General features: G+C 40.0%; 1 protein-coding gene across 3 annotated transcripts in view; it reads right to left on the bottom strand.

Annotated features, from left to right (window-relative positions):
* The window catches only part of Dnah9 (dynein axonemal heavy chain 9), a 343,799-nt gene that overhangs the window by 282,459 nt on the left and 45,375 nt on the right, over positions 1-15,965 (bottom strand). For all 3 annotated transcript variants that reach the window (XM_070026946.1, XM_070026945.1, XM_070026947.1), the window contains 5 exons: positions 15,123-15,237; positions 12,370-12,438; positions 10,212-10,338; positions 7,168-7,423; positions 4,587-4,828 (listed from right to left, as the gene is read on the bottom strand). In XM_070026946.1, the coding sequence (XP_069883047.1) occupies positions 4,587-4,828; positions 7,168-7,423; positions 10,212-10,338; positions 12,370-12,438; positions 15,123-15,237 (809 nt within the window). The remainder of the gene's footprint in view (positions 1-4,586; positions 4,829-7,167; positions 7,424-10,211; positions 10,339-12,369; positions 12,439-15,122; positions 15,238-15,965) is intronic.

Raw genomic sequence — 15,965 nt, forward strand, 5'->3', positions numbered from 1 at the left:
ATGTCTGAGACAAGCAGAAAAGGTCACATAAGTTGATGTTAGGTGAAATGAACCCCAAGATAAGTATTCAAATGTTTTTTTTTCTTTCATGCGATTGTTTCTAACATATTTATAAGATGATTTCTTTGTTGCTTTGTATGTCCCTCCCCCACGATATATCCCCTGCTTTCACTGTATTTGATGTTGGTACAATTTGTGGAGGGGAAGGGAAAAAACAAATCATTTAAATAAGGATACAGGTGGACCCACTGCAACAATGAGATGTACAAATCGTTATGTTGTAAAATGAACTTTACAACTTTGGCTGGGGTGAACGGGGAAAGGGGGAGATGGGAAGGGATGGGAGGGAGAAACAAAGGAGGAGGCAACAATGCTTGATAAGAATTGTACTCATTATCTTGCCCATGTAACTGTAACCTCTCTATACAGTATTTTCACAACAAAAAACAAAATAAAAAAATTGCACGAGTAGTTTAAAAAAAAAGAAATCATTGCCAGGTATGCATTTGACAGAGAATATTCAGAATATATGGTGAACAAAAAAAACCCACACAAACAAAAAGCTGAACAAATCCAATCAATAAAATGTAATCAGACAATTCTCAAAAGAAGTACAAATGGTCAATAAATACATGAAGAAATATTGGATATCTTTAGCCATCAATGGAAATGCAAATCAAAACAACATTGAGATTCCATTCCATCTCAGTCAGAATGGCATTAACCAAGAAAACAAAACAACCACCACCAAAATATGAGAAGAAAAAAAATGTGAGAAGAAACTTGTATATCATTGGTGGGAATATAAAGTAGTCCTTTCCTCCTTAAAATTCCTCATAGAATTCCTCAACAAACCCAAGATAGGGGCACAGTGGTTTTATCTTTCTTGGGGTTGTTTTAAATGTATTTATAATGTATTATGTGATTTTTTTGTTTCTTTTGTATGTTCTTCCCCCATGGTATAACCCCTGTTTTCACTGTAGTTGATTCCAGTGCCCTGCATCTTATATATACATTTTTTCTAATTTGGGGAAGGGAAGGGAAATAACAAAATTCTGAAATAAGGATACAGGTTGACTCATTGTAACAATGAGATGTACAAGACACTATGTTGAAAATGAACTTTACAAGTTGGAGGGAGGAGTTGGGGAGATGAGGAGGGAAGGAATGGTAGGGGAAAAACAAAGGAGGAGGTAGCAAAAATGCTCAATAGGAAATGTACTCATTACCTTACTCATGTAACTGTAACCCTTCTGTACAGTATTTCTACAATAAAACATATATAAAAAGACAGTGTGTTATACACGTGTGCATGAGCACACACACACACAATCACACACACACACACACACACACACGCACACACGCGCACACACACACACGTGATTTTCAGCCATAAAGAATAATGAAAACATGTTATTCACAGAAAAAAAAAGGAATGGAACTGGAAATCAGTGTGATAAACTAAATGAACCAGACTTAGGAAAACAAGAACTAATTTTTTTTTCTTAAATGTGGGAAAAAAATAACATGAAATTAGAGGAGGGTTTTTTAATAAGAAGAGAGTGGGAAAAAGGGACAAGAAATGGTAATGAGGGTCAACATAATTAAAGAACATTATGTGTGTATGAAAATGTCATAACAAAACCAATGGTTTTGAACAATTATATGCTAATATATTTTAAATTTCACTAATCACAATAAGATCTTTCAGCCAACTAAGAATACAAGGGAATTTATATTCCTTATAGTGGTATTATATTATATTCTTATAATGAATATACACATAAACCCAGATAATACTGTACTTGATTGTATACTACTAACATTTTCTACAGCTGACTGAAAATGAGGCACGAATGTCCATTCTCATCACTTCAATATTGTACTGGAAATGCTAGCTAGAGTAATAAAGCAAAAACCAGAAGCAAAAGTCATAAGAAAATTTAAAAAAATCTGGACACTGGTGATTCATGCCGTAATCTCAGCTAACCAGGGGGCTGAGATCTGAGAATTATGGTTTGAAGCCAGCCCAAGCAGATACGATACTCTTCAATCAACCAGCAAAATGCAGGATTGGAGGTGAGGCTCAAGTGTCAGCAGTGACTGAAAAAGCTGAGCTACAGTGTAATACCCTGACTTCAAGGGGGAAAAAAGATCCAAAAGAAAGAAGCAAAATGGAGCATATTTACAAATAAATGAGATTATTTTTATAGATAACCATAAGAAATCCTCCAGTTATTATATCTAATAAATCCAGAAAAAGTACAGAATAAATATATCTATAAAGGTCACATAATACATTATTAATGCAAAGGTCAATTATGTTTTTATGTACTAGCTGATAGTAACTGGGAAAGAATTAACAAAAAATATTCTTTAACTAGACCTCCAAAACATAACGCACTTAGTAATAAGCTTAATGGAGGATATACAAGACATTGGTAATAAAATCTACAAATGGTTGCAGTGAAAAATAAGAGAGACTCAAATAAGTGAAGAGACCTGCCATGTTCATGGATCACTACACTTAATATTATCAAACCTTTATTTTCTCCACATCAATCAACATATTTAATGTTATTCAAGTCAAAATTCAAACCTAGCATTTGTCTAGAAATTAGCAAGTTGAATTTAAAATCTGTGTGGCTATGTAAAGAACCTAGAATAGACAAAATGATCTTGAAAAAGAAACTTTGTTAGATGATTCACAGTATCTGATCTATTAATAGTGCTACAATAATCAATTGATTATTACTCTATAATCAATTATAGAGTAAATATTTTATATTGGTGTTTATAAAGGTAATTGATTTTTCAACAAAGTTTCAAAAATTCAATATGGAAAATAGCCTCAGAAAAAGTAAGGGAAACAGAGACAAGATCTCACTTATAATTGAATTTTAAATCAATGGATTCAAAACAGAGAAGAGAATCATGGTTCCTAGAGGGTGGGGAATGTATGATTGAGGAGTTCTAATCAAAAATTACAAAACTAATTAAAAGGAAAGAACAAAATATTTTATTTTTCCTTTGAGAAATGTCAAGCAGCATAGGTGATATGGCACACAATAATATACATTTCAGAATCAATCTAATTTTTTTTTTTTGGTCGATCGTGGGGCTTGAACTCTGGGCTTGGGCACTGTCCCTGTGCTCTTCAGCTCAAGGCAAGCGCTCTACCGCTTGAACTACAGCGCCACTTCCAACATTTCATAATCAATAGTGAATAAATGTGAAATGTTTTTATCACAGCAATGGCAAGAATTTGAGATAAAAGATATGTTAATGACTATATAATTTCTGCATCTTGCATTCATAAATCAATAGTATTATTTTGTAGACCTAAGTAGCTTTTCAATTTACAATTATAAATAAAACTTTCCTAGAAATGAAATAAATAGTATAGGAGTAATCAGATATTCATATATAAAACAATGAACTCAATTCTAATTAATTTTGCAAAATTTAAGTTTTCTTACATTAACCACATGGGAAAAAGTGTAAAACTTAAAACTCTCAAAAACTCCATTAAGAAAACTGGCAAGGTACAGTTCTGGATTTTTAAAAAATTGCAATAGTCTTATCTCATAAAAGAGATATTTCCAGAAGTTACTAGGATTTTTGGAGCTAGCACATAACTCAATTTAAAATAAGAAAGAGTAATAGATGCTTTATAAAGGAATATACATAACTGATTAAGTAGCATGTAAGTGGCATTTGTGAAAATGCAGAGGCAGGATGGATGGTTGGATGGATGGATGCATGCATAGATGGATGGATGAAAGAAAGAAAGAAAGAAAGATGCATGAAAAGTAGATGTTTGGCAGGGCCAGATGTAGTTAAAACAAACTGAGTTGCACTCTTTATCTCTCAAAGGAAAAATATAGGCAATTATCTCCTTAACCTAACTGGTCCTCAGCAGTATTTACAGTTGAACATTTTTGCTGTACTTCAAACCACAATCTATTTATAGCAATATGATTCATTCCTGTCTTGGGGCATAAGTTAACTTTTCAGACTGCCCTATGGTTCCTTCCGTAGGGTTGTAGCTACTGGCTGTTCAGTTCCCTCCTCAATGTTTACAGGGAAGCTTGAGTCTTTGATGATGATACATGAAGCTGCCCTGACCGGTGCAAAGCAGGGCCTTGCTGTGTTATGCACACTCTTCTACATCTTCTCCTTTTATCAAATGCATCCAGGGAGGATGACACCCTTTTATCTCCCTAGGCTTTCTAGAGCCCAGTCATGAGGATGTTTCTGGAGGACCACACCATAGGCGAATTGAGGATGGGATTCCCAATACAGTGAAAAATTTAGGATTCTGTCCTTGCCATCTCCTCCTATATCCTTGTAATAATGTGCAAGATTTGTCATATGAAAACTGAGTCATGTCACCATGAAGACAATGTCAGTTTTGACAATGCTAATCTATTATGACTTTCACCTCGTTTTTGCCTACTACCTTTCGTTCTCTTACTATTAAAATAAACATTTATTCTCAACTAGAGAAGACACTTAGGAAATTACAATTCCTTGGTGCTTTCTATATTCTCAGGACTTGTGACCAAGAGGTTGTTTGTTACCTGAACAAGGGCATGGATCCGCAGGCCAGATTCTTTAATGAGACTGTAATATTTTTCCATTCGATCATGCTGGTCATCCAGAGAAAGTAGACATTCTCTTTTTCCATCTTTTCTCTTAAATATTGGAGTCACCCATGTTTTCATAATGTTTTGAATCTCTTCCACATTGCCTTTAGCCTTCTGAATTCTTTGCTCAAGATCGTGAATACTACTGGTGATTTGATTGACATAATCCCAAATGCCTGCTCCCCAAAAGAAATATAATTAAATGAAATACTGTGCAGTGGCAAGACCAAAGGACTATTAGCTGTGAAAGATGGAGATTTAATATCTGTCACTCATACAAGGTTTTTCTGCAAGGTTACTTGTTAGAAAATTTTCTTTTCTAGTTGTATCAAAAAGCTAACCCTTCCCATAGTCCTGATAGTGGAAGAAGAAAAACAGAGGTAGGTAAGAAGCTCTGCAGTTTCATGCAATCCCATTTGTCCAAGCTTTCTTTGATTTGTTGTGTTTCTGGGTCTTTATTAAGAAAATTTCAGCCTGTGCCAAGGAGCCCTATAGCTTCTCTTATTCCTTCCTGTAATGTTTTCAGGGTGTCTGCTTTGACTTCTCAAAATGTGCTGCCAAGGTGTACGGAACCCTGAGGAAACTGAACATAATCTGAACCCCAACCTTAGGGAGGAAATAGAAGGGAGTTGTGTTGTTATCCAGCCTGTGTACCCCATAGCTAACCCCAAGAATTCTAGTCTATAGTGTGGTAACTGTGGCTCACACCTGTAACCCTAGCTACTCAGGAGGCTGGGTCTCTTTCCAGCTCAAGCAAGAAAGACAGTGAGACTTTTATCTCCAAATAACCTTCAACAAGCCAGAAGAAGAGGCATGGCTCAGATGGTCAAGTGCCAGCAATGAGCAAAAATGCTAATGGACAGCACCCAGGCCCTGAGTTCAAGCCCCAGTACTTGCACAAAAAGTATAGACAAATGAGGAGAAGAAGGTGAGAATGTAGTAAAAAATGTGTGTTTTACAAATACTAAGAAAAAGTGAGGGAAGAGGTGATTGGGAGCGATGGGTGGTAATGTTGAAGGCAATGACACCAATCAAGGCACATTGCATTTCTGGACTGCTTTGTTGAATGGCAACAAAGTTCTACAACCAAGTTGAAGATAATACAAACATTAAAAAAATAATTCCATGCCACCCTCCATTTGTGAATTGGCAAAATTTTGAGATCTGCAAAAGTAACAGCCCATTGGATCATCCTAACATTACAATGATGTTTATCAGATTCTGGCCCTCCTCTCTTTCCTCCTAGTCCACTTTCAGTCACTCAACTTCATCTTGATTCTTAAGAAAATTGTTCCATTTCTGGAAAATACAACCTAAGCAATGGAATCTTCCTGGTTTTGTTTTCTGTATTTCTGGTTCTCCAAAGGAGGCTGTCAAGATTTGGAAATTTTTGTCACTCTATCTTCTGCTCACCTGATCCATCTGTTTTCATCCTGCAATTTCTATAGCACTTGCAATGTGTTAAATGTTGAAAATGTCATTCCTTCTTACATATTGAGTAAAGTCCTAATTTGTGTGGAGTTTTTCTGAGAAGAAGCATGGTACTAGGGTTTCAACCTAGGACTTCACACTTACTAAGCAACTGCTTTACCACTTCACTCCAACCTCCAGCATTTTGGACTTCAGATATTTTTCAGATAAGGGTCTCACTTTTGGCTTGGGCTGTGTTATTCCTCCCCATACCTCCAGCACAGCTGGGATTTTTCAGACATCCACCTCCATGCCTGGCTACTTTGTTAAGATGGAATTTTGCTTGCTTGCTTGATTTATTTATTTACTTATTTTTGCCTGGGCCAGCTTCAAACTGCAGTCTTTCAGATCTTTACCTCCTGAGTAGGTGGCTAAGTTGTTTAATATGAACAAAATTCCAGGATTTTTGGGTTTCTATTCAAATTTCAACTTTTCTAAAGATTCTCATTTGTGATCATCTTTCTTCTCTGTTATTCTTCGCACTTCATTTTTAAGTGTATGTTAGCTGTTTTTCTGTTTTCTTTTTTAACTCACAGCCCATCTCCTGTGATTCTGGATGTACATCTGCATTTTCTTCATGAATCATGAGCTCTTTGAGGGTAAAGATTATGTCTTATAAACATCATGTCTTATATTGCCCCTGTATCCTCTCATGGAATACTCCACCTTTGTTAACCAGTCACTACAAGTTTACTGAATTGAACTGAAGGCTATCAGAGAAATCAATATGAAGTTTCTACTTTTAAGGTATTTACAGTCTAGGAAAGAACCCCAGTGATAATACAATGATAGCTCTCATTCATGGAGTACCTAGAGAGGGTGGGGGCATCTTTCACAATCCCTAAACTTCCAAAGGACAGATAGCAAAGCTTCCTTATTCTGCCAGTTATACCCCAGACCTCTTGTTTCTCTACTTAGACACATGTCCAAGACAGATTTGTTTGGGGCCCAAGTCAGATTACTAGTGAATCTCTGGGATTCTGTTAACTTTCTGCGGAGCCTTGAACCCCACGCATCTGTCAGACTGCAGGTGATGCCCGGCTACCTTCTGTTTTCCAGTTCAGTGTCTCCTCTGCAGCTCTCAGACAGAGATCAATATTTTGCAGCTCTTCCTCCACTAATGGAAATTCCACCTCGAGAAGAGTTTTCATAACCTTGTTGTACCAGTTTGCCATCAGTTCTAAATTAGCCACAAGCTGCCGGTAGAATTCCCTGGAGGAGAACATGGCCGCTGCGATCTTGGGGATGTGCTTCATCTGTCTGGGCTCAAGATAGCTCATTTCTTTCAGCACTGAAATCAGCTGGAGGAAAGAATAACACTGTTGTTCAAGGATGCTGTAGAAGGTACCCCATTATTCATTAGGTATTTTAAAATCCCAGGGGTCCAAAGAACTTCTGGGCTTCCTTTACCTCTATTCCTATCAGTTCCTTAAATCTAGTCTCAGTAAAGGAAAATGAAATATTAAGCAGAACGGTGATGACTCACAAAGCGGTAGGTTGTTCAGATAGATCACTATTTGCAAGACTGAAAGAAAGGACCCTGAGAAATACACCAGCAGTAAGAGGGAGGGCACTGTGTATCCAGGCATGCAGCTGTTGGGACATAATATACATTTAAGCTGCCTGGCCAGTTCTATTCAGAGGTGCTAGTCACCAGTCAAAATGAGGATCACCTGGCTAGCACTACCACAGGCATGTGAAGCCTCAGATGCAGGCTTCCATCATACATACATAGTCACAGAGACACTGGCAAGATTGAGACAACCATGACGTTACTTTAGTTGTTGCATAAAATCATCTGGAATCTCTCGGGATCTTTGTAGCTCTGAGTTGGCCTTTTTTTATGTTATAGGAACCAGAAAAGTGAGGTCAGCCAGGCCTCTCTGGACTCAGGTGGAGCCCACAAGTTATTGGCAAGAAAAGAATTGAAAATCCATGCTGATGGGATAGAGAGATGGTGGAGAGGCCTAGACCAGGTGACTGACCAGGCCTCCTTTTCTGGATTCTTGCCTATTTATTATTTCCTAGGAAACTTATCAGAATGGACAGATACAGGCACAAGTGACATAAGGTACAAAGTCATATTTTTTCCCCATGTCCTCCTCAGCGAAACACACACTGGCTCCTCTTTCCCTTCCCATTAATTCTGGGCCTGTTCTCAATAGCTGAGTGGTTAGTCCTACTTGGAATCCAGACAAATACTATTTGGAACAGAAATGAATGCAGTCTCTTAGTCTACTGTGAAAGAAGCTCACAATGGATATTGGAAATGTACACAAAGTACAAACAAAAAATAAATAAAAACTATGCATATCTCTTTGTATAATACTGAGATGGAGAAGACCATTTCGGATATAAAACCACAAAGCAAAACAAAAATTTATGTGCATAAAGTATCAAACACATAATATAAACTGCAGAAAATATTCAAAACAGATATGCACTTATTTTATTTCTTAATATCTGACAAATAATTTTCAAATGTTCAAAACATTCTCAGGAAAGGAGGGCATTTTACCCACAGGCGCCAGTGAACAAACAAGCAATTCATAAAAATATAAACAGCCAGGGAACACATGACGGAAGTTCACTTTACTAGTAATCAAATAAATGTAAGTCAAGGGCGTTTTTAGAATTCAACAGCCTGAAACTATTTTAAGTAATAGACAAACAGCTCATTGGTGGGAGAATGATTGAGTTCTAGCTCTGAAGAACAAGACGGTACTATGCATGGAAAGTATCAAAATGGGAATGCTCTTTAGGTAGGAAATTTATCGGCATGTCTGGAATCTATCCAATAGATGCTATCAACTCACCCTCCAAGATTGATAAAACAAAATGTTTCCAGAGAGACAAGACTACCCTCAGTTGACAAGCACTAATTTAGTCCTATTTCCAAAACCATACCTTAAGGATTTATCATATGCTGTCTAATAAAGATAGATATTTGCAGGTTCATAGGTTCATTCTCTCTCTCAACTAGGCTAGAAGCTCCTTCTAGACAGGAATTAAGTTCTGTACATTCTTTTTTTTGGGGGGGGGAGGGGTCCGGTCATGGGGCCTGAACTCTGGGCCTGGGTGCTGTCCCTCAGCTCTTCAGCTCAAGGCTAGCGCTCTACCACTTGAGCCACAGCGCCACTTCTGGCTTTTTTCTTTTTGCTTATGTGGTGCTGAGGAATCGAACCCAGGGCCTTGAGCATGCAAGCCAAGCGCTCTACCACTGAGCCACCTTCCCAGCCCCCAAGTTCTGTACATTCTTGTTGACACCTCCAGCCTCTTACTAGCATCCTTTACTCATAGTAAATATTTAAAGTTGGTTGTGAATGTTGGGTATTTAGCAGTTGGGGCTATTTTACAATATGAGCACAAGCTACATAATGATGTTTTGGTCAAATAAGGACCATGTGTATAATTATGGTTTTATCAGATATTATCACAGATTTTTATCAGATTTTTATCACAGCTGTTTTAGCTTGTGTATATACAGCTATGACATTTGCATCACCTAGCAACACATTTTTCAGAAAGCATCCCCCTTATTAGGCAGCATGTGTCTATAATTCCTGTTGTAGTTTTGTCAAGTTAAATCTATTGACCAACCACAAAGAATATCTTAAACATGTAAAACTTAAGAAAATACTCTATGTTGGGATCTTCCCCCAAAAAATCCATGGTGTAAATTCTCTTGATTTTTATTTTTTCATATTTTTGTTTAAAAAACAGACAAACCACCAGGTGCTGGTGGCTCATGCTTGTAATCCTAGCTACTCAGGAGGCTGAGATCTGAGGATTGTGGTTCAAAGCCAGTCTGGGCAGGAAATGCTGTGAGACTTTTATCTCCAATAAACCACTCAGAAAACTGAAAGTGGTACTGTGGTTCAAGTGGTAGAGTGCTAGCCTTGAGCTGAAGAGCTGAGGGACAACGTTCAGGCCCAGAGTTTAAGCCCCATGACTGACAAAAAACAAAAACAAAAACAAAAACAAAAAACAACAATGAAAACCCAGACAAACCCCCTTTGCCCTGAAATCAGGAGATAAGAAAAATGTTTCAGGAACCCCAAGGAAGTTATTGCCACTCAACTGACAGACCTGTGGGTTAAAGTTGACAGTGATCTGTTTTGTCTCAGGGTCTCGCTGCAGCAGTGGTTGGGAGAGATTGTACTGTGACTTCTCAGATACTGTCTGACACCAGTCCTCATAGAGTCTTGTCTCATACCTGCAATGATCAGAGACAATAGCCCACTAATAAACACATTCCTGTGTTCCCCAATCCTGTGCATGCTCTGTAACATGAACTGAGGAAGCTGTCTTTGATCTAGACAGGCTGAGTCAGCTCCTGCAGGTGACCAATAGTTTCTAACGGGGTCAGAGTTTCAATCAAATAAGAATAGAAAGATTCCATATGATGTTTGAAAGGGATAAGGGAAGCTGTGATTAGTCTCAGTGCGTGTTGGAAAAAGATACTGAGTACCATTTGCTCTCACCCTTCACATAGCTCATGGGCATTCATATTTTTCTCTTTATACACTGATTGAACACCTCCTATGTGCTGGGCTTAGTGACGATCACTCTAATACAACTCAGTAAAGACTTTCTTATAGAAATATACAGAGCATCCACATTGAGTGGAGAAAAGTGATGAGGAGAACATCAGGGAAGGTTCAGAGAGATGTTCTGGAGTGAAGCCTGACTGAGTCGCAGAGGCTGAGCACATGAGGGGACATTGAAGTGGGAAGGGTGATGGGAAGCTTTTCTGACAGAAGCAATAGCATAGCTGACAAGTGGAGATGGGAAACAGCATGACTGTGTGCTGGGAGCCACTAGCAGACAGAATACTGTTTGAAGTGGGAAATGGGGAGAGTGGGACAAAGGCCACCTTGGGGGAAGGCTTCTGTGGAAGGATTCTGGCTGGTGGAGAAATAGTAACGTTATTGGATTTGGTCACAGCATGGATCTCAAGGGACACAAATGTGGAAGTAAAGGAGGATTGCCAGAAGCTATAGTGGCAGCTCAGATTAGCAACTCCAAGTTCTAGTGAAGATGTTGTGTGGTGGGGACAACAGGAGTGGATACACTTAAAGCTATTTGGGATGTGAAAGAGGTTTAAAAAAAAACCAAAAAACCCCCCAAGAATTAGCTGGTGGGGAGGTGCCATCAATTGGCTGGTTTAACATCATGTCTAGCAAACTCTTGCTACATCAGAAGAAAAAGCAAAGCTGGGTGCCAGTGGCTGACACCTGTAATCCTAGCTACTCAGAAGGACGAGATCTGAGGATTGTGGTTTGAAGCTAGCCCTTTATTTCCAATAAACTACTCAGAAAAAGCTGGAAGTGATGCTGTGGCTCAAGTGGTAAAGCTCTATCCTTGAGCAAAAAGAAGCTCAGGGACAGCACCCAGGCCCTGAGTTCAAGCCCCAGGACCAGAAAAAAAAAAGATATATTAAAAAAAGAAAAAGAAAAAGAAAATGGCAGAAGAGAGAAGTCAAGACCACAGGCTGGTTTTTTGTTGTTGTTTTTGTCGATCGTTGGGCTTGAACTCTGGGCTTGGGCACTATTGCTCAGCTCTTCAGCTCAAGGTGAGCGCTCTACCACTTGAGCCACAGTGCCACTTCCAGTTTTCTAGTGGCTTATTGGAGATAAGAGTCTCGCAGACTTTTCCTGCCCGGCTGGCTTTGAACCATGATCCTTAGATCTCAGCCTCCTGAGTAGCTAGGATTATAGGCATGAGCCACAAGCGCCTGGTCATGAGCTGTTTATTGACCTTCCATTCCCAAAGACTTAGTCAGTATTGAAGCAGAAATAACTATAAACCCACATGAAAATTTCTTTCTTCTGTGTTTTCCACAAATGGATGCAGGAAGTATTTCTGAGACATCTCCTGTCCATGCAACATCAACTATTGCTTTCTGCTCAGTGAGCAGCAACTGAAATTCTCCAGGACTTTGATCTCAGAGTGTCACACTTGGCATCACACTCTTTCTAGCTCTACAAGGTTCACATACCCAGGAAGGTTACATCAGGAACATAGCTGTGTCTAGAATAGACACAAATGCATCTGCATTTCCCAGAGACCCTGCGTGTACTCAACCTAGAAAATATTGGGCTATAAATATATGTAACGTATAGCTTGTGCTATCACATAAAACACACGATAACGTTTCAGAGCAGCTAAGGAATTTGCACATCTCTGAACAAAGAAAGGAATAGGGTGGCAAGGGGAGAATGATACAGTCCTGAAAGCCACTTACTCTTCCAGCAATGAGAGCATATCTTCATATTTTTGTATCATTCGCTTTCCTTCAGTAGATTCCATGCAGCTATTGCAACATGAGAGAGAGAGAGAAAAAAAATGACATAGAATTAGGAGTCACCATGATCAGAGGAGCACACTACAGCCTATAAAGAAGAGACTGATAATTGAGGGATGAGGCAGGAGGTTCTCACATTCAAGGTCAGCCTGGGCTACATGGTAAAAAAAAAAAAAAAGACAGACTGACTGACTGACTGACTGACTGTAGAATGGCCATGGCCATCTGAATTCAGATACACTAAATGGCTTCTAGGGTTGATTCCAAAGGCCCCTAAAATAATCTTACAATCTTCTTCCCAAACATCCTCCTCTGTCCACTAGAGGGCATCTGCACTTCCTAAAAATCTAGGCTGACCCACAAGTGACAAAGGTAGCTTATTCTTTCCTGAGTTGAGCTGATCATGTGCAAGGTAAATGAGGTCACTCAAAAATATGAATCAAAGGGAGATTGAGACACTAGAGTAAAATTCTAAATGCTATTGTTTTCTGCATTTAAGAAAAAACTATCAATCTACCTAACATATATAAACCTACATAGAACAATGTTCATAACTGCATATAGCATATGTGTATAAATTATGGGTATATATGTATAAACATAAATGTATAATGTTTATATGTGTTTATGTATATATTTATTTGTCTATATAACAATACAGATAGATAGATAGATAGATAGATAGATAGATAGATAGATAGATAGACAGACCAGACAGACAGATAGATGATTTTGTCTGGAACACGGGATCAGAAATGCTGCCATTCTCTGACAGGTTTATATGAGGGTCCCACCCACCTCTTCCCCCTCAAACCCATGCCCATGCAATGCATGCACATGCTCATACACATGCTTGCTTACGCACATAGAGGCTCATGTGGGAATGCTGAGGACTCAGAAGACAGAGAGCAGAGTGGCCGGAGGCACTGTTACCCCATAACAGTTTTCCTCTGCTTTTGACTCTCACTCGAACTAAATGGAAGTCCAACTCCTGGGACAACTGGCAAAGTATCTTTGATTTTCCGACTTCACACTAGCTATGTGGAGTCTGCTTCTGTCAAGCCAGCAAGATGAGACAGCTTGGGGCAAAGACTCTTAAAAATTCATCTGCTCTTTAAATCAGCACAGCTTCCTTCCCATGATGCCTTGTACCTTCCCCTTTCCCCCTGGGGCTTGCTGGGAGAGGGAGCATTGGGGTCCCAGTCACTTCGTTCTGTTATGTGTTGAACAAGAAGATGTGCCCCCCAAGGAAGCAAGGAGAACTGGAAAGAGCCTCACCAGGGAGGTGGAGTCACAGCTGTAGGGTTTCTGCAAACCTCACTACCCCAAGCCTCAGTGTTTATCTGGAGGAGAAGAAGTCTGAGGGGCACCTGGTTTGTGGTATGGTACATGTGGCTGCGACCTAATGATTTTGAGAGGTCACAAGACAGTGAGAGTCCCTGTAGCTTCCATGTCACTCCATGGTGAAGAATCTGCAACATTTTAAATAACGTATTGTAGAGATCAGTACACATCTGTATTCATTTTGAAAACAGATGGAAATTTTCATGGGACTTAGAGAAGTCACTGTGATGTGCCATCCGCATCCCCTCAGCTCTATCCACCCCAGACTCCTCTGGCAAGGCAAGTTGGCTGCAGGTGGGCTACAGCTGATGGCCTCTTTAGGAACAGCCCCAGGCCAGGCAATCAGAACCATCCTGCCGAAAGTCATGCTGCTCAGGAGGAGAGCCCAACTCCCAGCACTGATGTGGAGAGATGGACCTCCATTTCCTGGAGGTTCAGTTGAAGCCTTCTACAATGCCTCTGTTCAGCAGCTCAACTATAGTCTCCCATGATGAGTGGCCCTCCAGTGGAGTGGTAGCAGCCCTTCCCAGCTTCTTGCATTCTCTACTCTATCTTGTGATTTCCTGATCTTGGGAGGGATTTAATCTTGTTACCTGGGGCCAGTGGCCCAGGTAGTCCTTTGTAACTCTACAAAGGCTTGTGATGCCAATGATCAGCTTCCAATGTCTTTGCTTCTGTGTACTCACCAAAGCCAGGTGGTTACAACAGGATTGAATCTAATAGAAGAAAGATCAGAGAAAGAAAGATTTCTTGTCCCCAGATAGCATCCTAAACATAATATCATAAGTTGTTCTTCTTGTTCACGCCTAACAGCCACGAGACCTCTGTGAATCCTGGTTTCTAGAAGCAGCCATTGCACACAAGTGTGTATAACTTCCATTCTGGTCACCATCATTCACAGGGGATGTTGTCCAAAGGGCAGGTTTACACTCAGGTCAGACTCGGACTCAGCAGGTGATAGGTGGAGTAGATGCTCCGAGATGTATTAATGCATGTGGGTTCCCACACTGCATTTATGTTAGTGCTCATTCTTCTCCTAAAGCCTTAGCAGCAAAGAGACATTTTCCCCACGAGGAGCATGGGAAATCTCCCCAGAGCATGAAGACCCTGACTCATTTTCCTGCAGAAATGAATCCCATCCAGCAAAGTCAGGTTAGGATCGGTTGGTGAAGCATTGGTTAAGATGGAGGTGTAATCATGTGTTTACATTTTGGCCACTAAGTATCTTGTCTGTTGCTGGAAATGGGGAGACCTGAAGATGGTTTTCATGGCTTGGGCAAGCAAACTGCCTTTCTCGGCTCCAAATGCAGAGCAGAAACAAGAGTGTCTTCCAGCAGCCAGGTACTCACGGGTGGGTGAGGCCTCTGAAGCTGTCAAAAGGCCCCTGGATGCGCTGTCTCAGCTCCTGTGCCCAGCGGAGGCCCCCAGCCATGGCAGGCATGTTTTTGTGCACTGAGGAGAACCCTGGAACACAGACAGCCAAGCTGAGGCCAGAGTGCAGCCACCGGCTCCCTCTACCTAACAAGCACCTCCTTCTCCAACACCAGTATTTCTCTCTCCACTTCCAGACTGAAGTCACCCTGGGCCCACACTGAGGAGTTCCTGGGAGGTTGGGCATTCTGTTAAACAGGAAGGAAGAGCAGCCTTAGGGAGCAGCGTCCCCTGCCTAGCCATCCTGACTTAGTTGATCTGAGCCCACGTCATAGGTAATATTTAGAGCTCTCAAGTTGAGTCTACTTGTACAATAATGCCGAGAAATACTCTCTTCAACAGACAATATCTCTGGCCTCCATCTTCTCTTCTGTAACCCAGGGTAAGTTTCTGTCCTGCTTAATGAGTTTTGAAGGTTTTGGTGGTGTCAGTTATTATGAAACACATGAATCACACTGGTGCAGCCTGGACAATTTTACTTTAGTCCATCCAGTAGCTGTTTATACTTGGAAGTAGTTGTCAAGATTTAGGAAATGTGAGTCCATATTTTAAAACAATGTGTAAAACATACCCTGTTTTTAGCTTCTTCAGTAAAACAAGAAGATTGTTATCATCAGTCTGCTGATACAATAGCAGTGGCAGCTGAGGGCTACCCACCCTGTTTACATCACCATGGACTCCACTCTTCCCTAATGGCTCACATTTGGTCCACGTCCATTATTTTTATTTCCTACGTATCCTTTATCATCAAGAAAAAAAAA

This window comes from Dipodomys merriami, unplaced genomic scaffold (assembly GCF_024711535.1).
Source record: "Dipodomys merriami isolate MVZ:Mamm:240054 unplaced genomic scaffold, mDipMer1.0.p SCAF_19, whole genome shotgun sequence".
NCBI classification, from domain to species: Eukaryota; Metazoa; Chordata; class Mammalia; order Rodentia; family Heteromyidae; genus Dipodomys; species Dipodomys merriami.